The sequence below is a fragment of the Zeugodacus cucurbitae genome, chromosome 4 (genome assembly GCF_028554725.1).
Source record: "Zeugodacus cucurbitae isolate PBARC_wt_2022May chromosome 4, idZeuCucr1.2, whole genome shotgun sequence".
Lineage (NCBI taxonomy): Eukaryota > Metazoa > Arthropoda > Insecta > Diptera > Tephritidae > Zeugodacus > Zeugodacus cucurbitae.
In genome coordinates this window covers 26,690,735-26,717,157 of record NC_071669.1, presented here as the reverse complement: position 1 = coordinate 26,717,157, position 26,423 = coordinate 26,690,735, and the positions used below count along the sequence as shown (strand labels likewise).

At 32.2% G+C, this 26,423-nt stretch overlaps 1 protein-coding gene across 1 annotated transcript; it reads left to right on the top strand.

The window, feature by feature from the left end:
• Nucleotides 1-263: 263 nt before the first annotated feature.
• LOC105217042 (protein I'm not dead yet) lies at nucleotides 264-26,423 on the top strand. The gene is made up of 15 exons (XM_029043350.2): nucleotides 264-399; nucleotides 667-788; nucleotides 21,934-21,973; nucleotides 22,042-22,180; nucleotides 22,313-22,429; nucleotides 22,486-22,634; nucleotides 22,774-22,888; nucleotides 22,950-23,023; nucleotides 23,475-23,600; nucleotides 23,675-24,007; nucleotides 24,071-24,165; nucleotides 24,233-24,319; nucleotides 24,467-24,660; nucleotides 24,726-24,863; nucleotides 25,210-26,423. The coding sequence occupies exons 3-15, from the start codon at nucleotides 21,957-21,959 to the stop codon at nucleotides 25,348-25,350; spliced, it is 1,725 nt and encodes a 574-aa protein (XP_028899183.1). The 5' UTR covers nucleotides 264-399; nucleotides 667-788; nucleotides 21,934-21,956; the 3' UTR covers nucleotides 25,351-26,423.

The window sequence follows — 26,423 nt, the reverse complement described above, 5'->3', positions numbered from 1 at the left end:
ACTAAAATAACGTAAAAATTTCTCAAAAATACCATTTTACTTATGTATTTTTGAATAAATACATATGTATGTAAATATGTCGCTTTCAAATACAAATATGCACACACACGTCTACAAATTCTTATGCGAAAACAAACAGAATCATAACGTTATCAATGTGACTCGAATGTATACTATATGCATTTGATTTCTTTGGCAGCTCTTTTGTGTACGATTCTCGCGCGCTCTCGGAGCAACAGTAGTGACAGCTGACGGCGGCAAATGCCGCTTTAATGTCATACCTCCACTGCTGGTTACACCAGTGCCACCAGTTAGTACTTCGCTAACTATCATCGTCTTCGCAGTCGTCGATATTGGCGTCGACACCGGAGCAACGCCAACATCGGCCATCACGTCCGCGTACGTTGTCTACCTGTACTTTTATCACGATTAGCTAGTAGTTTGACATTTGGTAAAATATTTTCCACGTTCACAAATATTTCCCCGATTTTCGTGTGTATACTCAACACAGAAATATGTAAAATATTAGGGACATTTTGTTGTTTGCATTTTTCTATACAATTTATTCGAAATAAGTGAAGCACTTTCAGTGTTTTTTTTTTGGCGCATTCGGTGTTGTCATTTAAGTGAATATAATTTTCATATTTTCTCTCTCCAAAATTCTAGTGAAATTGCATTTCCTGACGTCCAACAAGTTGGTCGATATATTGTGAAAAAGTGCAGTGTTATTTTGTGTGGAGAAGTGCACTTTCGTTTGCACCAATAGCGACGCGTCAAATTAGCGGCGGGTAAGTACAGATTACAGGGGAAAATTCTTAGTGTAATGACTGGTAAAATTGAGGAAAACGTGCAGTTGGTCTATAAAAATATATGTATGTAAAAAAGGTGTTCTTAGCGGTGGGATGTGCGTGTTGGGTGCCCGAGACAGTGTTCAATTGTAAAATATTTGTGTGTGGCAATAAATTCTTACTTGATGAAACAGAAGAAATACTGAGCAGTGGTGAGCATTTTCAACGAAACGTTTATGGTTTTTTCACTTCATATACTATGTATACTAAATATGCCAAGTGTGAAGCTTTGTTAAATTGTTCATATGTATATGTCTGTCTTATAACAAATGGAAATTCTACATCGGTCCCCGTAGTTAATGTGTAATAATTAGTGTTAATTAATTGATTCGACCACTTTATATATAATTGAAATATTATTTTGCATTTTTAGCCTCTATTATTTTATCTTAATGAATCACATAATATGGCACGTGTATATACACATGCTGGCATATAACCACACAAACAATTATTTTCACATATATACGTGTATACGTGCATTTTGTACAATTTAACATATATGTATGTATGTACATATGTATGTATATACAGTAGTCCCTGCCTATTTGAACCTGCGGCTCGGTCAACAAAAAAAGTTTGCATACAAAATATTCAAATGTTAATTTCCATACACAATTGAACTGTGTAGAGTGCTTTTATCTTATGAGCAAATAACCATAACTTTAAATTTAACACGCTCAGTTAGATGGTTACTACTTTATATACAGATATTTGTAAGAAAATACACCATAGATCGTTAATGTTCATATTTGTACATTTGAAAGTATCTACATGTGAATACACAATTCTCCGGCTATATTGAAAAACGTTCTGCGGTAAATCGTGGCGTTAGCAATACGTAAACATAAATACATATGTACTACAAAAGTCAGTATATACAAGCATATGTTAGGGTGAGGGAATTTTTTATTCTTTATTTCTTTGAAAGTAGATAGCTTCCAGTTTAATATTTTCTTCCCTTTAGCGTGGCAAACCACAGTTATTTTTAACTCTATAACATAGATAAAGAAAGTTATACCAAAAACAAAATGCCAAAAATATTCCAATTTATCAAACAAGAGTAGAGTCTTTGACAAGTATAATTGTCACGCTCTTTTAATACCTTTTCGCGTTTCTTAAACATTGCAACTGAACTGGAGAAATCAAAGTTGCTTCTTAAATAAACGGCAAGTTCATGAACCTGCTAGTTCATAGCTGGTCACGTACATAAAAATCCACCAAATTGTGTGAAATTGTGTGAAAGAAACAAATTTGCCAGCAGCAGTAAGAAATAAGTTCATTAAAATCAGCTGTTCGCAGTTGTTGAAAATAAAACATATATTTCACGGTTTGAGTCAAAAATATTTTAATAATGGAACCGTATTTTGAATGCTTATTTACTTTTCTATTTTTTTAAATATAACCATAAGTGCTCTATTTGTCTCTACTACATAGAGTTTCCATACCCATGTGTCAGGTGATTAAATGGGGGCTTGGCCCTTGCTTGTCCTTATCTGAGGACATCAGCCATAAGCGTTGCAATCTTTTTCATAAATAAATACCCTCCCCAATGCTTATACCCATTTGTGCATCGTTTACATATTAACAACAAAGTAAGAAGCACATGGTGTGAGTCGTTGAGACGGCTAAAGTAAACCACGCAATTATTCATTACATTTGCTTTGTTTAAGAGTTTTAATCATTATTTCTTTTTTAATTGGAATGATTTTAATCGTCATTGTGTAGTGCGGTACTTGCTTTCAATACGTAGACATTTCCTACTTATTCATTTTAGCTTCATAAGCTCTCGTAACCCACAAGGCTTGATATCAAGATTAAAATCCACTGTAACGGCGTACAATTGGTGGTTTTTAAATTGGTTTTGTGTTGTAACTCTAAGTAAAAAATTTTAAAGAAGAGTTCAGTAATATGCTTTGACTTTTAGTTTAACATTTTTAAGGAATATTACATTTAGTAAACTAGAAAATCAATAAGAAAACAAAAGTCTGACCGTGATAAAATGTTCAATTAAAGTAGGACTGAGAAATTTCAAAAAAATATTTAGGCAATTTTTATCATTCCACAACTGTTTCAATATTTATCAACAATAAATAAACTACTAAGCTACAAAATAAAATTTCTTAATGGAGGCGTAAAAGCGTTTAAAATATACTTCTGTGGTTAAACAGTGGATAAAATTGCTGAAACTTTACAAATCGGGTCAAAACATATGTATGTATGTATGTAAATATGTATAGTTTTACAGACCTTAAATGTTTGCATAACATTGCGTAAAGTCTTATGTATATGCATATACCCTGATATGTACGTAAATATTCAAGGTAATCTTTTTATAATTTTTGGATACTTATATTTATTTTAAAAATATTTTTGCTCATTCAGTTAAAAGTCTGAATTTTTGAAAAGATAATTTTTATTTAATTATATAGATAGATAAAGCTAACAAATCCCTTACCATATTCATATAGTTTGTTTTCAAATTATTTTTGGATTTAAGTTTGCCATGTAAAAGTTACTATCCATTTCAAACAATGATCACAAGACATTTTTTTTACATTGCGCCTTCATGAAAAAATGTAGTTTGCAAATACGATCGATAAAAGGAAAATGCGTATGTAGCTCCAATTACATCCTACGTCCAATTACATTACGTCTTATTGGCATAATAAATTTCTATAATATGCAATTATAAAATTATTTTCCTGACATTTCACGAGCTGATATTTTAAAATCAGATACATCTAAATGAATCTAAAAGAACCACAGTCAATTTGTTGATTCATTATTTTTTACTATAAATAACTCTTTCATATAAAAGTATATACCTTTATATACTTTAAGCTCAATTATCAAAGATATTAATTTATATGTGTCATCGATCTTACACATCAAAGAAATAATAACAATGCATATTGATAGCAAAGTCTTGAAATTTGAAAATATGTATATTCCAATAAAAATTTATCGTAATCAATACCAATATAGACATATTTTTATTTAAAATATTATTATGTAAATAGGTATATACATATATATTGCGTAAACAATTTTATTGATAATTGAATATTATTTTTTCAACAGCATGTGTCCATATTTGTTAGTGTTTGTGCATGTGTATTTCGCTGATTTCCGTCGTGTTTGTACTTTGGAATGTTTAAGAAAACATCGGTATTAAAATAATAATTGGCAATGAAAGTTCATTCTTAAGCAAATGCAGATGGAATAAATATACAGATTTGTATATAAACCAAAAGCATTCAGCATTTTAACAAAATAAATCGTGCCAAGTAAATAACTTAAGTTTTATTTTTTGCACAGAGGCGCTTACTTTCATTTACTCTTATTTGAAATCTTTACTAAATATTTTTTTATTTTTGTAGTTTTTTTAAAAATGTAGTTTGCAAATACGATCGATAAAAGGAAAATGCGTATGTAGCTCCAATTACATCCTACGTCCAATTACATTACGTCTTATTGGCATAATAAATTTCTATAATATGCAATTATAAAATTATTTTCCTGACATTTCACGAGCTGATATTTTAAAATCAGATACATCTAAATGAATCTAAAAGAACCACAGTCAATTTGTTGATTCATTATTTTTTACTATAAATAACTCTTTCATATAAAAGTATATACCTTTATATACTTTAAGCTCAATTATCAAAGATATTAATTTATATGTGTCATCGATCTTACACATCAAAGAAATAATAACAATGCATATTGATAGCAAAGTCTTGAAATTTGAAAATATGTATATTCCAATAAAAATTTATCGTAATCAATACCAATATAGACATATTTTTATTTAAAATATTTTATGTAAATAGGTATATACATATATGTTGCGTAAACAATTTTATTGATAATTGAATATTATTTTTTCAACAGCATGTGTCCATATTTGTTAGTGTTTGTGCATGTGTATTTCGCTGATTTCCGTCGTGTTTGTACTTTGGAATGTTTAAGAAAACATCGGTATTAAAATAATAATTGGCAATGAAAGTTCATTCTTAAGCAAATGCAGATGGAATAAATATACAGATTTGTATATAAACCAAAAGCATTCAGCATTTTAACAAAATAAATCGTGCCAAGTAAATAACTTAAGTTTTATTTTTTGCACAGAGGCGCTTACTTTCATTTACTCTTATTTGAAATCTTTACTAAATATTTTTTTATTTTTATATGATTCATAAATTTATTCCAAACAGTTTATGATCATTCAATAAATTTAGGTTAAGTTTAGGTAAAGAACTATGTACTAACAACACGTTTTACAAAACAAAGCGAGGCTGAATGTGACAATATATAGTTCACACATTGAACCGCGTCCGTAATAATATTCATAAGGCACTCAAACCTTCACAGCACAAAGTATTGCTGCCATTGAACATTGATCCCTTGGCAAAATGTTCAAAAAGCTTTTTAATGCACATAGAATAATGAACGGTTTCAAGCAAACGCATCGACAAGCATATATGTATGTATGTAATTACCGGTCACCTCATTAGAATTCATTATCAGAATTTCATCTCTTTTTGGAATATGCACATATGTATATGTATATGTACATATGTAGTTTGTATTGCATCTTTTAAAAGGGCAGTAAGGGCTTATAGTGTACATCACCTGTTTGAGCGGGTATGTGCATAGAGCGTATCTTTTATGCACATATGTAAATACGCTGAGGCAGTTGAACTTTCTCTATATTTGTATTTATTTAGGTTTTCATGCATATTTTTTTCAGTCTATTTACAATATACATACATACATATGTTCATATGCAAATAAGGCACACTTGCATATATTTATACATATATGTATATGTATGTAGTATATAATACAGATATTGTATAATATTTCTAAAGGAATACTTATATGTACATACATATGTATAAATCTTAACCCATTAAGTTGCATTCATACTACGGGCAGCGGTACCTAACCTTAAGTAGAAAACTCAAGAATAACTAATTTCACATTTATTGGAAAATAATAATTGTTGGAATCTTAATCATTAACGCTGAGCGTATCAAAGCAATAATAATGAAATAAGGAATCATTATCTCACATGAATGTCACTCACTTCTGTTGTCACATGAGGCCAGAGGTACACACGTAAGGCTGATGACCGATTGCTTCAGTATGCATGAAACACAAATGGTGATGATCGTCCGATTGGAAAATTTTAAGATCTTTTATTATCGCAATTTGCAGAATATTTTCTTATAATATATGTTTAATGCCGTCATCTAATTTAATCTCCATTTGTTTTTTTATGTGTAGATACGTGAATCATTAGACTAGACGACCCACATTTCATTTAAGATAACATAACTACGCAATTAAGCATACGCTATTAGCTGAAGGAAAATATAAGTATTTTATATACATTGTTAAGTTATAGAAATGCTCTTTTCGATGCTGATATTTATACTCTCGCAACAAAAGTTGCTAAAGAGAGTATTATAGTTTTGTCCACATAACGGTTGTTTGTAAGTCCTAAAACTAAACGAGTTAGATATAGGGTTATATATACCAAAGTGATCAGGGTGACGAGTAAAGTTCAAATCCGGATGTCTGTCTGTCCGTCCGTGCAAGCTGTAACTTGAGTAAAAATTGAGATATCTTAATGAAACTTGGAACACGTATTCCTTGGCGCCATAAGAAGGTTAAGTTCGAAAATGGGCGTAATCGGACCACTGCCATGCCCACAAAATGGCGAAAACCGAAAACACTTAAAGTGCCATAACTAAACTATAAATAAAGCTATAGAAATAAAATTTGGTATGCAGGATCGCACTAGGAAGGGGCATATGTGGATGTAATTTTTTTGAGAAAGTGGGCGTGGCCCCGCCCCCTACTAAGGTTTTTGTACATACCTCGCAAACTACTAAAGCTATATCAAGGAAACTTTCTGGAGTCATTTACTTTAGGTACTACCTTATACAGTCCAAAAATGGAGAAAATCGGATTATAACCACGCCCACCTCCCATACAAAGGTTAGGTTGAAAATAACTAAAAGTGCGTTAACTCACTAAGGAAAAACGTCAGAAACACCAAATTTTACATAAGAAATGGCAGAAGGAAGCTGCACTGAGATTTTTTTACAAAATGGAAAATGGGCGTGGCGTCGTCCACTTATGGGTCAAAAACCATATCTCAAGAACTACTCGACAGATGAAATATGAAACAAATGAAATTCTGTATATAATATTTTCTTGACACCCTGATGACACTGGTGGAATATGGGCGAAATCTGTGCACAACTACACCTACTTCCCATATAACTCAATTTTGAATTTCATCTGATTCCTTCACTTTATAAAATAAAATAAATAAAACTTTACACAAATACTGTATTTGAGCTGTGACATCACTTGTGGAAAAATTGTCAAAATCGGACCATGACTTTTCAAGGCCCCTGATATCAAACATGAAGAACGCAGTGCCTAAGGGTAATTTTTCACCGAAAATATAGGTAAATCTCTAAATAAATTGCGAGAGTATAAAATGTTCGGTTTCACCCGAACTTAGCCTTTCCTTACTTGTTTTTGAGTTGTTTTTGAGTTGTAAGGAAGGGCTAAGTTCGGGTGTAACCGAACATTTTATACTCTCGCAATTTATTTATTTAACTTTATTAACATTATATAATACACAATTTGACCCACATATTCGTCATATATATTGTATAAAGTCCATTGAAAGTTGGAAACCCTAATATTAGGTTAGAAGCACCGAGGTCCTCTTGTTCGATATATGGGGCCTTGAAAACCTATGGTCCGATTTTGGCGATTTTTAGAATGGGGCTGCCACACTATAAAGGTAGAATTTGTGCAAAGTTCTGCATCGATATCTTCACTTACTTTATATGTATATTGTAAAGCAAACGATTCAGATCTTCTTCAAAGTTCTGGTATATAGGAAGTAGGCGTGGTTGTGAAGCGATTTGGCCTATTTTCACAACATATCATTGGGATGTAAGGAAACTATTACAAACCAAGTTTCATTAAAATCGGTCTAGTAGTTCCTGAGATATGGTTTTTGACCCATAAGTGGGCGACGCCACGCCCATTTTCCATTTTGTAAATAAATTTGAGTGCAGCTTTCATCTGCCATTTCTTATGTGAAATTTAGTGTTTCTGACGTTTTTCACTTTTAGTCATTTTCAACCTAACTTTTGTATGGGAGGTGGGCGTGGTTATTATCCGATTTCAACTAATTCCATGGTGTGTGGTGGGTTACATAAGAGAACCGACTGCAGAAAGTTTGGTTTATATAGCTTTATTGGTTTGCGAGATATATACAAATAACCGATTTGGGAGCGGGGCCACGCCCACTTTCCCAAAAAAATTACATCCAAATATGCCCCTTCAAAGTGCGATCCTTTATTCCAAATTTTACTTTTATAACTTTGTTTATGGCTTAGTTATGACACTTTATGTGTTTTAGGTTTTCGCCATTTTGTGGACGTGGTAGTGGTCCGATTTTGCCCATTTATGAAAGCAACCCTCTCACGGTCCCAAGGAACATGTGTTCCAAGTTTCATCAAGATATCTCAATTTTTACTCAAGTTATCCGTGACGGACGGACGGACAGACAGACATTCGGATTTTGACTCCTTTCACCCTGATCATTTTGATATATATAACCCTATATCTAACTCGTTTAGTTTTATGACCTACAAACAACCGTTATGTGAACAAAACTATAATAGAGTATAAAAATAGATTTTTGGAGCCCATTCTTAAGGAAGATATTGTATGGTAACAATGTATCCGAATACAGCTTACTGTTTTACTTGCAAAAATATACTTATATTGTTAAAAGGTCAGTTACATTCAGTGCTAATTTTTTGTTAATAAGATCAATTGAATTCCGTTAGATGGAGTCTGTTTCCCGCTTATTGTTTGATATGAGTTGGTGCCGACTTGAGGGCTAATACATTTCGATCTTCATTACTATACACAACGTCATTTGTTTCTTTGTCGTTTCGGGCCATAAGTTAACGTATTATGGGTATTATATAAGTGGTGCTCCATATTTGGCATACTAATCAAGTTGGCATACAAAAAGTTATAAATTCTTATGCAAAGAACTAAAAATTACTGACGTAAGTAAACACATGCAATATACATACATATGTACTTGAAAGTCACCAGTTTTGAAAAAATCAGTTAAAATCTTGCGAATAGATCATATGTTAGACTAGTTATACATATGTACATGCCATTTTATTTTTTAAGAATTCGCAATCTTCCACAAAGAGATCGGTTTACAATCTTATCAATGTATGCGTTGACCATGCAATTAAAAGTGTTGAAAGTGAAATTACTGTTGGCTTGGCAACAAAAGAAAACCTTGATTTATTGATAATTCATTATAATAAACGAAACACTTTAATAGCTTACTTATTTTGCACCAAAGTCATTACTGATAGCGTATGAGGTGATATTTCAATCAGCGAAAATCTGCATGCTCAAGCAGCTGAAGTACATATGAATACGCGCGTTCCCAACGCAATTGCATAATACTTTGTGCGCTGAATTAAGGATGAAGAAATTGAAATAGAATTTGTATTATTTTCTTCTTATCTTAATGAAAAATAATAATTGAAACGAAACTACCAGTTAGTTGTTGTTATTTTTGTTAATTACTTTGATTTGGTTTTGACAGAACACTTCCAATAGGTATGACGCTGCTATTCTGCGTCTGAAAGGAGCTCACGCGCCATCAATTTATCTAGTGTTAGACCTCAAGAGCACAACAATCTGAGTCATATTGAGACGAGAGTGACATTGTTTTAAAGCTTTACAATTATCAATAAGGATGTTCAGACATTTGAGCCTTTTGGAAACTCATCACATTTCCGCAGTGGTCTAAGCGTTTAAATGACAATAAAACCCGGAAAGAAATTGCTGTAAATAATTAACACTGAATTCATTAGAGCAAACCGCATTCATTTCACATCTAAATAAATGAGTTCATATATAAAATAAATTATGAAATTCCACCCGGAGTGCGCGCTGGTTAATAAATAACTTGTGAAATGCCTTAATGCCAAAATAATCCATCTAAAAATAGTAGCTAAAAATCAGCTTGCAAAAAAGTAAATTCACACATCGTCATGTTGGTTCTCCACAGTATTAACTTATATATATATATATATATATGTATGTACATATGTCTGTGTATTCATGCGAAATGCTTAGTATGGACCTAATTGATTTATAAAACGTAATCTAGCATAGTTAAGTTATAAATTTCGAAGCACTTCTGGGCTTTTATATGAGTTTTTATGGTTTGTTAGCAGAGTAATGTTTGCAGAATAAAAACAGTAGATGGCAGATAAAAGTTACTAGAAATGGCATTATACCATATTTCAGTGGGTAATTACATAATTTTTAATGAGACTTAAAATTGCGCGATAATTTGTTGATAAAGATTATTGTTTTTTTTTCGAAGCTAAAAAATTTTTAATCAGTGTTTTTTCACATTTTTACGTTTTTCTAATCATTATGACTGAAATATGAATTCAAAATAGACAGCTTGCACTTTTCGAACAAACTTGCATCAGTCTTTTAAGCGCTAAATATATTTTGGCTTACCTCACATCAATAATTAATAGACTGATGTGCTTTGAATTTAAATGTTGTTTCAATGAACCTAGACCAAAATTTACAAATGCTACTGATCTAAGTTTTGCTTCATACGGTCTGACTTTTTAGATCAGGATTCTAATTATAATTGTGTAGACAGAGCAAAGTCCATATTTCAACCCAAGTAAACATACATATGTATGTACATGCATCAATGAATCAATACAAATAAATTCCAAAATAAATATGGTTGCTTCATATTTTTCAAGAATATTTAACACCGCCAACTGATACCAGGCATTTTAAGTTCTTTTCGAAAACAATCAAAAACATCGTGCCATAAAGCAATCAGTAGGTTTATAAATTTTGTTGATACGAACAATTAGGGTTATTGAAGAGGTCGTCATTGAGATTGATAACTCCACAGAATTGCGTATATGTCACATGTGTACTCGCTAATAAAAATTATTGTTTATTTGTGTCTTCGTCCGTATGACATACCGAACTGCTCATCTGATTCCGAAAAAAATTGTGTCAACAAATTATTTGCACTTGGCGGAAGGTTATAGGCTTAATAAAATTCCGATTTGTGGCGCCAAAGTCTAACAATTACAAAATTTATATTTACAACGTTACTCTATGTATGTATCATTAATGAATTTTAATTTTGATATCTTTGGTTTGCAAAGAACTTACAACATTTATAGTTGTATGTTGAGTGACAATACAATTCTTTATTTAGAGAAACTGAGGATGATGAACAATTTAAGTGTTAATATTTTTATTTATTAAAATTAGAGGTGTCAATGAATTTTCGAGTATGAGGAATACTATATCTGAAGCATTAAACATTCAGCGATCGATCGTTCGATCGTTCATGAATATTTGGATATGCAAAAGAACTGTTAGAAGTTTGTGTAGCGCGAGTTCATAAAGCACCATGATTTATATTCATTGAAAAATGTTGCAAAATTGTTCCGAATATCTTCCGTATTTATCACATACTTCGGGCTTCCTACCCCACGAATGAAGTAATCGCCGAGAATGAGACCTATTTTAAATAATATATTATGTTTTTCAAGTTTAATTACTAGTATTGTACATTGTACGGGGCGATGCTATAAATATTTAACCTCATAACGAAGGCTACCACGTAGGGATGCAAAGATCGTGAAAAGAAATATCGATGGTTCGATTGGTTTGGGTTTGGGTTAATACGAGAAAATGTGTGAAGATGTGAAGTAAAATTTGAATATAATACCTGAGACAAACATTTAGTACATATTGTAGTATGCTTCAGAAACCATATGTGTATCACCGGTGTTCCGAATTTTGTTTGAAAGCAAATGGTGTTCCGTAATACAATACAGTTCTAGAAACCATTGAAATTTTGTGGTGTTGTGAAATGTACTACAATGGATTGCATTGAACACACCGAAAGCTTTAATCTCTTCTGCCACAATCATCATTTTTCTGACATTTTGACATACAGAAAATAAATTAAATTCAAAATAAACTGAAATCAAAAAAAAAATTTCAAAAAAATATGTGAAAAATATGTTGAGAAATAATAATTATAATGGAAAATAATATTTTAAGATTGCTTGAAGTTATAACTAAATCAGGATCAATTTTCGTTATATATATTATATATATACATATATTATTTATAATTATATTTTGCTTGAATTCATTTGTATCAGCTGATGGATGTAAACATAGTACAATACTATATGTGCGTCACTATGCTGGAACATGGTTTCTTGAGCTTTTATTGTCGTACAGATTGTAGTACAGAAACCATATGTCTGTCTTAGGCATAAAACATCGCTGAAAGTAACATCGATAAATCAATGGCAATCGATGTCTTAAAAACATCCCTACTACCACGACTAACTGGAAACGGGAAAAATGGTCACAGATCTATACTACGGCGGAATACAAAAAACTTTTGGGGAAGAAAATGTGCTCTTCCACTGTAATGTGCTGAACACATAGAAGACGACAAGGGACGAGCGACATCTGACTAATATTAAAATACACGCGTTCTTATGGGCACAGATTTTTTGACAACAGCACGACTACGTGACAACAGGCTTGTAGTTGTCGTTGTCGCCAAATTAGAAATGTTTCTAATTTTGTCGACGACAATGGCCGCTGTAGAGCTGCCACTAATATGTGAAATGTAAAATTCTGACCTCATTTTGCCAGCAGAAACTTAAAATAAATCGCCAATTTTTACATTTTTTGCGTAAATAATTTCACTTTAAACATCGCTAATGTATCTCAACGACTTAAGAAATAAATATCAAATTGTCTCGAATTTGGGGTTTTCTACCAATAACCTACCCAATAACCTTTATTACATTAAACAAATTTTATGAACTTAATAAAATGTTATTCCAATTATCTTATAAAAGAATTTCATTAAGGACTCTATGTTACGTTCTACAACTTAAATAGCCAAAAAGGAGTGGATGATAGAGGTTCACCTATGTTCAATAATGTATCCTTTTAATCACTCAGATCTTCTTTTTTGAAAGGAAGAATCATGTAAGTAACTATTGTTAGGTTTACTAGGAATTCAATGCAATTTTAGCTGAGACAATTCAAAATCACCGTATATGTATATACCTCACATTAGCGTTTTACAATTATTTTATTAATATTCCCATTTGATAGCCCTTTAACTACTGTCATATTTAATTAATTACACACATGGGTATACATTTATAAGTATATATATTCAGTTCTGTCAATAGACTTTGCATACTAGTATTTTTATACAGATGTAAGCATTTCTCTAGCTTAATTGGTCTTTAAAATTGCAGTGAAGCAATCATTTTTTATTATGATTTATCGTACAACCTCACATTGACAACCTTATTGACTGACTACACGATTCGAAACCAGCTAAATTCCTTTCGCACCCAGCAGTTAATTAAGATATTAATGAGCCGCATCACAATAATACTTGGACTTGGTATATGGACGATCAGTTGAAGTTAATAGTAGGTGCTAATACTTTTAATTTGGTAACTGCACAAAGTAAAATTAATATATTTCTATTCTTGAGAAATAAATTGAAATGATAAAAAATGTCGATTTAAATTTATTCACAACTGCAAACACAATAACTATTTCGATAATTATTATTGAAAAGTTTTCCACACTTAAAAAAAATCGAGTTATTCAAGTGCTCCGAAACAGTTGTTTAGTATGTAGCTATACTATACCCGATTCGAAGTTTTCACAAGTACCAAAAGAAAAGTCATAAAATTATTCTAACACAGCACAGTGAGTAAGTCATCACATACACTCAGATTACATTATATCTGATTGCGTTCTAACTCAGAAGTATCTGAAAGGATATTTTATTTAACGAATCACCATAATCCACAAAAAATCTACGAGTTAGAGAGACTTCGAGATATAGAATTATACCCAGATTTATTTATTCTTTTTGCATACAATTTTATGGACATACGTTAAAACATGTATTGTGTATAGGGATGCAAATGATGTATTCGTGTTTATGAAACAACGATGATTTTGTCTAAAACCATCGATGTTTCGAATCTAAAAATATTGATGCATCGAGTATGTCGATGGTCAACAGAACACTCGTTTGATATTTCGAGCCATAATAAAGATTTGGCCCACCAAAATATGAAATGTAAACTGTCAAATTTATCTGCAAATACATGTACGGAAGGTTGAAGAGCAGTATAATAAAATATCCAATAGAGATGTGGGTTGATGTAAAAAGTGTGTTTCCGGAGTTGTATAACGAGGCTTCGTAATATTTACACATTTTGGCCACTTCAGTCCCGAGTGAACGACTGTTTTCTAAAGCCAGAACACCTTTCACGCGAAAAAAAATTTAAAATTCTGTTATTTATTAGCAGACACTTAAGTGTAAATAAAATGTATCAACTTAAGACGTAATAACTACTAAGTTTCATTTATGTATGCTTCTGTACCCCATAGCTTTTCATTCTAATATTAAAATACGTTAAAAATGTTCAAAAATTCAAGTTTCGATACATCTTTTTAATGACCGAAACATCGATACATTCATGATGTTTGCATCCCTAATTCTGTAATTTTTATACTCTCGCAACAAAGTTGCTAGAGAGTATTATATTTTTGTTCACATAAAGGTTGTGTGTAAAACCCAAAACTAAACGAGTTAGATATAGGGTTATATATACCAAAGTGATCAGGGTGAAGAGTGGAGTTCAAATCCGAATGTCTGTCCGGATCGGATAATAACCACGCACACCTCCCATACAAAGGTTAGGTTGAAAATTACTAAAAGTGAGTTAATTCAGTAACGAAAAACGCCAGAATAACTAAATTTCACATAAGAAATGGCAGATGGAAGCTGCACTCAGATTTTTTTACAAAATGGAAAATGGGCGAGGCGTCGCCCACTTATGGGTCAAAACCATATCTCAGGAACTACTCGACCGATTTCAATGAAACTTGGTTTGTAATAGTTTCCTTACATCCCAATGATATGTTGTGAAAATAGGCCAAATCGCTTCACAACCACGCCTACTTCCTATATACCAGAACTTTGAAGACGAAGCAGCCCTCTCACGGTCCCAAGGAACGTGTGTTCCAAGTTTCATCAAGATATCTCAATTTTTACTCAAGTTATCCGTTGCACGGACGGACGGACGGACGGACAGACGGACAGACAGACATTCGGATTTTGACTCGTCTCGTCACCCTGATCATTTTGATATATATAACCCTATATCTAAATCGTTTAGTTTTATGACTTACAAACAACCGTTATGTGAACAAAACTATAATACTCTCTTAGCAACTTTTGTTGCGAGAGTATAAAAACACATATGTTTTCTTTTCAGGGCTTGTCGTTAGTATATACATACATAATACACTACAAGCAATATAATTTGTTTAGTACAGGTGAGAGCAGTCTGAAGTTATAACAATTTAGAAAATGTACCAAAAGTAGAAAAATGTACCAAACCTTTCAAACGTTGATAAGTACACAGGGTTTCCTCTATTTGCTTAATTACAGAATATTTAGTGAAATATTTTACATCGTCGAGAATATGTATGAAGCGTTGTTAAAGGGCTGATCATCTGCAAAAGTAGATCCCACTTGGACAGCTAGAGCCAGTCCTTTGTCATACCGCAAACTCCTCAAAATGGATGTCAGAGACAATCAAGTGACGACAAAACGCTTTGAGCACTTTACGTATTTGTACAGGCAACTAATTTATAATCGGGGCAGTTCAACTGGTTCTCCGAAGTTTTACCTGCCATCTCAATCTCCCATCCTTCCATGCAACTTTGGCAACTTGCATTTGTCAGGATATTTAGCCTCACGGCATATAGCCCCGCCGGGCAGTGTTCAGTAAGGAATTCTTTCATTACGGCGAGCTGAACCTTGCTAAGAGCAAATAGCTCATCTCTAACTCCAGAGGCCCTATTATGTTAGTGGTAATATTAGTAAATTTTTATACTCTCACAACAAAGTTGCTAAAGAGAGTATTATAGTTTTATGTCACCAAGAAATGAAAGAGTTAGATATGGGGAGTTGAAATTCGGATGTCTGTCCGTCCGTCTGTCCAAGCAAGCAATAACTTTAGTAAAAATTGAGATATCTTGATGAAACTTGGAACACGTATTCCTTAGCACCCTGAGATTGGTATTGAAAATAGGCAAAATTGGACTACTGCCACGCCCACAAAATGGCGAAAACCTAAAACACACAAAGAACCATAACTAAACCTTAAATAAAGCTATGAAAGTAAAATTTGGTACAAAGGATCGCACTAGGAAGGGACATATTTGGATGTAATTTTTTTGGAGAAGTGGGAGTTGCTCCGCCCCCTACTAAGTTTTTTGTACATTTCGCGTAAACTACTAAAGCTATATCAACGAAACTCTCAGGAGTCGTTTTCTTCAGGCATTGCCTTATATAGTCCAAAAATGAAGGAAATCGGATTATAACCGCGCCTACCTAGCACTAAAAACGTTAAGTTTCATGGTAAAGATGGTACAGAAGAGTTGCACTCAAATTGGTATACAAAGTTTGAAATGGACGTGGCTTCGCCCGCTTATGCGTCAAAAATCATATCTCCGAAATGAAAATTGTCCATATACCAGAACTTTGAAGTCGATCTGATTCGTTTACTTTAGAATACATAAAGTTAAGCACTAGTGAAGATATCGGAAATAAACTTTGCACAAATACTGCATTTATAGAGTGGGATCGTCTTTGTAAAATTGGTCGAAATCGGATAATAAGATGTCAAGACCCCATATAGCGACATGAAGACCTCAGTACTTCTAATAAATTTTTAAAGCGAAAATATAGGTAAGCCTCTCAGATATTTTGAAGAAACTCAGAGGGAATATTATTCTTCTAATAATATGTCGCCAAAATGAGTGAAATCGGATCATAACCCATATACCTATATGCCGAACATGTGAGTCAAATTGTGTGTTACTTATTAAATCCAACAATATGTGGTCACTACCTTCTTAACTCTATCACATTATTTACAGTTATCAGCATCTGATTGGAAACACCGCCAATCAATGTGTATGCTATATTTAGTTTGTTTGCATTATTTACAGAACACACCCACTGCACCTAAGTTTTTTGTTTCGATTAATGAAGCAATTTTCAACACAATAAATTTGCAATTTTTATTAAGCTAACAACGGGTAAAAGTACATTCATATGTACATATATATGTATTATATTCAGTCATGTGCGTAGCTGATGTTCCGCCGGGCATCGGAATTCCTCCGTTGCGTAACCCTTTATGACGCGGCCATCTAAATACATTCAGTGATACAAATCTGACTGTCTGATATTTGTGTTGATATTAATTTTTTTTATTTCGCAAGCATAAATATAGCGACTGATTGTCCTCGCTGCTGGCGGTGAATGTTCTTAGGTAAGCGTTTTCCATCTGAGTTTTGTTATTCGTTAGCCCCTGGCGTCGGTTGGTTATATAATCATACAGAAAAAAATAAAATAATACAAGCATTTACTTATGTATGTATGTACAGTGTATTTTGCACACTAAATACTTTCATATAACATTTAGTTTGCGTACGTACGTACTGAACGCTCACACGGTATTAGAAACGTAAGCAGGTGTCAATAGATATGAACATCTAAGAAATATGTTTACCCAATATATCGAAGGGCGATACGACAACTATAATGGTCACGCGCTGCACATACATACATACACATATACATATAAACTAATGCACACAGTTTACTTTCCACTATGACTTATTCACACATGTGACAACTAGCACGAAACAAATAAATTAATATTATCGACGTATAAGTACATATAGTACATACACACATATAAAATATATGGACATAGTATATGCATATCAGAATTTTTAAATTCCATAGTTCTTTCAATTATCACCGAATGGATCCACGCATATGGGTTTATTTTGATTCATATATACATACGTGTGTATATACATTTGGGTGTGTATATTTGTTGTGCTATTTTTTTACCACTGATTGCAATTAATAAATTGATTTGTGATTGAAATAGTTGCCGGTCAATTGCCCAATTAAGGCGACCTTAATGAATAATTGTGGGAATTAAACTATATCAACACGTAAATCAACCCATGCGTACAGCTGTATGTATGTATGTATGTAATGCATATATGTACATTTGGTTAGTGTCATCTTACCGCCTTTATTTTGCATATTATTATTATTATTTATCAAACAACACATACATATATTGATGTATTTATGTCTCCGACAAACCAAAATAAATTTGGTTTGTTCACTTCCTAATATTTACGTGCAACAGTTTTTGTATTATCTGGTAAATTTTGTATCAGTCAATCAAAATTGTATAAATAGTTTCTGCCTTTTATACCAAAATATATTTTTAACCATTTTTAGTATTTATATCACTTACGAAATTATAATTATTTCTAGTTACACTTATTTTTATTTTACGAAAATAAAAAAAAAAAACAAGTAAGGAAGGGAATTAATATTTATTTAACTTAACTATTTATTTAACTTAATTAATATTATATAATACACAATTTGACCCACGTATTCTTCATATATATTGTATTATTATTGTATTGGAAACCCTAATAATAGGTTAGAAGCACCGAGATCCTCGTGTTCGATATATGTGGCCTTAAAAACCTATGGTCCGATTTCGGCGATTTTTAGAATGGGGCTGCCACACTATTAACATAGTATTTGTGCAAAGTGCTTCACCGATATCTTCACTAGTATTTACTTTATATATTGTAAAGTAAACGATTCAGATTGTCTTCAAAGTTCTGGTATATAGGAAGTAGGCGTGGTTGTGAAGCGATTTGGCCTATTTTCACAACATATTATTGAGATGTAAGGAAACTATTACAAACCAAGTTTCATTGAAATCGGTTGAGTAGTTCCTGAGATATGGTTTTTGACCCATAAGTGAGCGACGCCACGCCCATTTTCCATTTTGTAAAAAAATCTGAGTGCAGCTTTCATCTGCCATTTCTTATGTGAAATTTAGTGTTTCTGACGTTTTTCACTTTTAGTAATTTTCAACCTAACTTTTGTATGGGAGGTGGGCGTGGTTATGATCCGATTTCTTTCATTTTTGGACTGTATTAGGAAGTGGCTAAAAAAAACGACTGCAGAAAGTTTGGTTTATATAGCTCTATTGGTTTGCGAAATATGTATAAAAAACTTAGTAGGGGGCGGGGCCACGCCCACTTCCCCAAAAAAATTACACCCAATTAAAATAATTTTTGACTCATTAAGACTAAACAATTCTTTAACTATGCTGCACTTTTTTAATAGTTGTATTTGAAGAGAAAATCCTTCGTCCATCAGATAATAAAACCTTTCTTAATTTTCATCTAGATCAACTTACAGTAGAATCCCGATTATCCGGATCAAATAAAACCAGAGGTATTCCGGATAATCGAAAAACCAGATAAGCGATTTCAAAGCAAATCAAAATATATTTTAATTAATACATTTTTATTATGTAATTGGTTTTACATGCGTCGTTTAGATATAAAACACGAGCTATAACGATCGTGAATTATGTAATACCTTGATATATATGTATGTAATTTAAAATGTTGACTGAAAATAACTTGTGATTGAACTTTGACGTAATCACATTTTTTTCATTGGGGTTTCAAGTGTATGGGATCCGTCCGATTCATCCCGTCTTTCAAACCACTTAAAAAAACATCTAAAGATTCACAAGTCTCTTCGTGAGATGGTACTTGACATACATTTCTAGTTTCAGTCTCTTCTCTCTTCAACTTCCTTCTGCCTACTCTTCAAATCCTCAATGATTTCTCCATCAGAATAAACTTGTTTTTAATACATTTTTAAATTGGCAAGTAGAGCCGAGACGCTTGTTCCATTAACTAAGAAATATTCTGTTTAGTAATAAGACTACAATTTTGAGTTTCATTAAGAAGTTTGGAATAACCAATTCGCAGAGCGAGAGATCGAAGGAAAATTTTCAGGATAGCATATAATAATAATGTAGATTTCGTAGGGTATTTTTTATTTGTGTTTGTGGAGTTCATATATGAAATGCTCGATAATAATATTTATTTCACGACAAACACCGACTATTGTCAAATTGACCTTTTTATTTATTTTCTTTGTCTTTTTTCAGTAATTATCTCTGTTTGATTTTAATTCTTCGAGAGCTACGACTTTTATATCATTAATACCATACCAAAAGTTTGTAGAAACTGCAAGCAATAACTAAATATAACTACTAAAATTTTGACAATGCAAAAAAATAACTTTAATTTGGCTATTTTAACTAATATTGATAGTTCTTATCTTTTTTATACTCTCGCAACAATAGTTGCTAAGAGAGTATTATAGTTTTGTTCACATAACGGTTGTTTGTAAGTCATAAAACTAAACGATTTAGATATAGGGTTATGTATATCAAAATGATCAGGATGACGAGACGAGTCAAAATCCGAACGCCTGTCTGTCCGTCCGTGCAGCGGATAACTTGAGTAAAAATTTAGATATCTAAGTACACTTGTTCCTTGGGACCTTGGGAAGGTTGCTATTCTACTGCCACGCCCACAAGATGGCGAAACCCGAAAATATATGTATAAGGTGTCATAACTAAGCCATAAATAGAGTTATAAAAGTAAAAATTGGTGTAAAGGATCGCCCCAGTAAGGGGCATATTTGGATGTAATTTTTATGGAGAAGTGGAATAGAATAGATTTTTTTGTATATATACAGTGGAACTTCTCTAACTCGAATCATCATAATCCGCATAAAAACTTCAAGTTAGAGAGACTTCGAGTTATAAAAATTTTCATTAAAACAAAAAATTTTCAAAAACATAAATTTTTCTGTAAAATATAGATTTATACACAGTTTTAATTATTTACTTCGCATAACGTTTTATTTACATACGTTAAAACATGTATTCTTTAATTTTGTTTGTTGCACTTTGCTATTGTTTGGCTCTCGACGACTGTATCCAGTATGTTACATGATTAATGAAATACATAACAGTAATATCATACTTTTTGTTTGCGATATAGAGGGACTCTTTTTAAATGCCCTGACCGAAAAGTTCGATTTATGGAAGCAAATTTGTATGAAATTTGATTTCTAAACGCTCTTTCCAATACAAAAGTTCGAGTTATAGAGATCTTCGAGTTATAGAAGTTCGAGTTATGGAAGTTCCACTGTATTTCACAAACCAATAAAGCTATATAAACCAAACTTTCTGCAGTCGGTTCCCTTACGTACTTATTACTTAAAGTGCGTTAACTCACTATACTCACTATATAATATTTTCTTGACACGTGAAAAATGGGTGAAATGACGACTACTTTCCATACCATTTTGAATTTCATCTCATTCCTTCACTTTATAAGGTACATAAGGAACCAATGAAGATAGCGGAAAAACTTTACACAAATACTGTATCTGATCTGTGACATCACTTTTTCAATGCCTCGGATATCGAATATGAAGAACTCAGTGCTTTAGGGTAATTTTTCACCGAAAATATCGGTAAAACCTTTAGATTGTATGTTATCTATAAATCTATAGCAATAAATTACGAGAGTATAAAATGTTCTGTTGCACCCGAATTTAGCCTTTCCTAACTTGTTTATCAATACATGCATTATAATGTACCTATCTCTAATAATAATTTTCTGCGAAATGACGAAACTATTGTTAAATTATAAAAAAAAATCGAAACAGTATTTTATGGCTTTTGGCGGCAATCAAACCAAATTTGAGTGACGAAACACGGTCTAAACTGAGTTCGAGATTTGGTCGTTGTCTAACATACTATTTATGTCAGTTATTCCTGCAACTTTATCAATTACACAAATTAACTTTATATATGATTAGTATGAATTGAATTCAATATTTAATAATCTACTTTTCTTTTTTTAGGATAAGCACCTTGGAAATTATAAATGGACAAAATGGAAATGTAATATGCGTTTGTGTTTTCCTTTATCTCGAATAAATATCTAAACATCTATTCCAATATCTTTATAGCGAGGTGGGGAATCCTTCAACGCCCCGTACAACATATGCCGAAAATGCCATAAATTTCTTTTCGTTTCACTGGAAGGGTTTAGTCGTGTTCCTAACACCGCTTCTTGCCCTCCCTATTATGCTGATGGACAACACACCCGTAAGTGAAATAAAAAATTTATTCATTTGATATGAAAATTAAAAATTTTGATTAAAAAACAAGTATGCTTTATTTTAAATCATAAAAACATAAAAGATCTTGATTATAAAGAAAAAACTCCAACATTTTTAGGCATATCGTTGCTTGTATTTGCTCTTGGTCATGGCGATATACTGGGTTACTGAAGCCTTACCGCTTTATGTCACTTCTATGATCCCTATAGTCGCATTTCCCATTATGGGCATAATGGTAGGTGTTATTCACAAAAATGTGTCGTGATTGCTCATAATTCGTTTATTTTTTAGGGCTCCGATGAAACGTGTCGACTGTATTTCAAGGATACCTTGGTGATGTTCATGGGTGGCATTATGGTCGCACTTGCAGTCGAGTATTCAAATTTACATAAACGTTTGGCATTGCGCGTTATTCAGATGGTTGGCTGCAGTCCTAGAAGGTGTGTATTTATTTAGCTGATATAATCATTAATATTCAATAAACATATGTAATACGAAAGTGTGTTAAATCACAAAACGGCTTTAAATAAATAAAATAAATTATATATCACCTTTGTCATTTAAATTAATTATTTATAGATTACATTTTGGCCTTATTGCGGTGACAATGTTTATATCGATGTGGATTTCCAATGCTGCCTGCACAGCAATGATGTGTCCAATTATTCAAGCTGTTTTGGAAGAACTGCAATCGGTAATACTTGTTCAATTTAACTGTTTACTTAATATACTTATATATATTTGTATACCTATAGCAAGGATTATGCAAAATGACACAGGAGCCGAAATATCAGGTTGTCGGAAAGAAGAACAGTACCGCTGAAGAGGAGTGAGTTTCAGCCATTGATCATTTTTAATTTTTAGTATTATATTTAGTATTATATTATATATGTATGTAAATATATATATAATTAATATCAGGTATGCAGTTTGATTCAACTTAAAAGATAATAGTCTATATTTAAAATATTAGTCGCAATATCCATCCGTCTGTTCGGTCGGCCAAATTTGGTACATGTTATTCTCATTGAAACCGTGATGTTAACGATGGAAAATGGGCGAAACTACTCAACACAATTCTGAAGTCCAACTGATTCGTTCACTTAGCAATCTATAGTGCCTAATGTACCAGTGAAGATAACGGAACAAAAATGTACACAAACACTGGCATCACTCATTTAAAAAGTGTCGAAATCGGACCATAATAAAGAAGATTGCTTTTTTTTTAATTATATTATGTATTTGAATTTTATTTATTATTATATTTATTTATCTTCCAGACCTCCATACCCATCGAAAATGACATTGTGCTACTTCTTGGGTATAGCTTACGCTTCGTCTATGGGCGGATGTGGCACAATCATTGGCACAGCAACAAATTTAACATTTAAAGGCATTTATGATGGGTAAATAATGCATTTATTTGACATAGGTCTATAAACATTTGTAATGCTTATTTTTTTAACTATTCAATTTACAGTCGTTTCCCGAATTCCGCGGAACAAATGGATTTTCCCACATTCATGTTCTATTCGGTACCATCAATGTTGGTATATACGGGCCTGACATTTGTTTGGTTACAATGGCACTTTATGGGCTTGTTCCGTCCAAAGAGTAAAGAAGCTGAGGAAGTTAGAATGGGCCAAAATGGCGCAGATGTGGCCAAAAAGGTTATCGATCAACGTTACAAGGAATTGGGTCCAATGAAAGCGCATGAAATACAAGTTATGATTCTGTTCATCTTCATGGTGATTATGTATTTCACACGTAAACCTGGCATTTTCCCTGGATGGGCGGACTGGCTCAACGCAAAGTAATTGAGAGTTTCTAATGTAACTAAAAAATTTGTAAATATTTTTTTTTTTCATTTCCTCAGAGATATTCGTAATTCAATGCCAACAATATTTGTCGTCGTTATGTGTTTCGTTTTGCCAGCAAATTATGCGTTCTTGCGGTATTGCCTATGCAAGCGTAAGTTATTGACTTTGTTTGTACAAAAATGGACCGTCATGTTTTATTTCACTATTTTACTTAATAGGGCCGTTCACTACTGCTCCCACACCATCATTGGTCACATGGAAGTTTATTCAATCAAAAGTACCATGGGGTCTTATTTTCTTGCTTGGTAAGTTTGATTTTAAGGAAAATTTGAAAAATGTAAATGTATTACTTATCTAACGTACTTACATATATACGGTGTAAACATAATATTATGATGTGCTTTTTCCATTTAAAAAATCCTACTCATCTACAACCTACGTATATTACATAGGCGGCGGTTTCGCACTCGCTGAAGGTAGCAAAAAAAGCGGTATGGCAGCTATGATTGGCAAATCCCTTGTTGTACTAGAGGGCCTTCCCCACGCCGTTCTTCTATTGGTGGTAATATTAGTGGCTGTATTTTTAACGGCGTTCAGCTCTAACGTGGCAATTGCAAATATCATTATTCCTGTGTTAGCTGAAATGGTAAGCGCCCTGATTTGTACGAATTGATTTCACATTTTTAAGTTAAATATTTTTTTTCTTTTTAGGCTGTGATAATTAAAGTTCATCCTCTGTACTTAATATTGCCAGCTGGGCTTGCCTGCAGTATGGCATTCCATTTGCCAGTGAGTACGCCACCTAATGCTTTGGTTTCTGGCTATGCAAATATTAGATCAAAAGACATGGTAAGTAACGAAAAGTAAATCTGCTTTATTAGATAAAAATAATAATATAGTTTATATTTCAAAAGTATCAAAAAAAAAAACAAATTAAAATAAAAAAATATAATATAAGTAAGCACAACAATGAAAAAACTGCGTCAAAGTAACGCAGTTTTGAAATGCAATCTCAGTATTAATTATTTAAGATTTAATTACATACATTTAACGAAATCATGGGAATAAGGAAAACAATTAAGGAAAATTATTAAATATTATTTGTATTTATTGTATTTAATATATCTTACAATTATATCAACTGTATTTACATTAAATTTGTTTATTACTTAAATTTCATATTATTTCATTACAGGCAATTGCTGGTATTGGTCCAACAATAATCAGTGTGGTCGTATTGTACGTTTTCAGTCTTACGTGGGGTACGGTGGTGTACCCTAACTTGAATTCATTCCCCGAGTGGTTGAATGGAACGGTAGCAGCAACTGCCCATTAATCATCAACACTGCCGTTGGGGTACAGAATTTATGGTGTGCGATGTATATTATCTACTTTTTCAAAAAAATATTTAAGTCCCATATACAGAATGTAAAGTCTTTAATTAACTGAATGTGTCTAAGAAAGCATTAGCTTTTGATACTGTACAAACATAAGTGCCTGCATATTAATGTTTCCTCACAACAATTCTCAATTATAACAATTAGGGCAAGCACATTTGTAAGTAAGAACCTACTATATTGCAACAACTTTGTCTTTGAGATTTTCAACCCCTCAATCATTAAAATAAAATTTCACTTTAAAAGAAAATATTTCCTTAATAATTTTTGCCAATAGCAAAGCAACTAAATATATAATAAATATTTATAATAAATATTTTTATGAATCTGGATACTTAAAAGCAAAACTGATAACGATATTTGCATATAGTATGTATGTATATTAAATATTATAGAATATGTGTATAGAAAAAGTTGTTCTGGTAATTCTGCATACAGTTGTATTTAAATCAAAACGAAACGGAACAGCGTCAACAAAATTGTGAATTCTGAAAACCTCATATCAATGTTACTTATGCGTTTACACTGCATTTATAGTAGGAAGAATTGAAAGTACGAATAGTTTTATTAAAGAATAGTCAAATGTAAAAAACTATTATACAAAAACAAAAATATATACATATATTTAAAAGCAATGGATAAATAGTTAGAAGATGTTCGCAGCATTCGACACTCCTGGAATTGACAAAATACAACAAATATACTAATTATTGGTAATATATATGTATGTACGTGTTGGAGATATATGTATGTGGACTGTATATTTAAAAAATAGACTGAAAAATTATAATAACCACAATTTCAAATTGAAGAAAAGAATGGTGCAAAAGAGTGTTATATTGGAAGATATTGTTGTAATAAAAGTACACGACACAAAATTAATGTATTTTCGCACAACATTGTACTTATATATCTTTGATAAAAGTGTAAATTTGTAAGTGTTGTAATCGTTATTTATTCAGTGAGAATATTAAACAACAAATAAATGCACAAAAACTTGCTATTTTTCTAA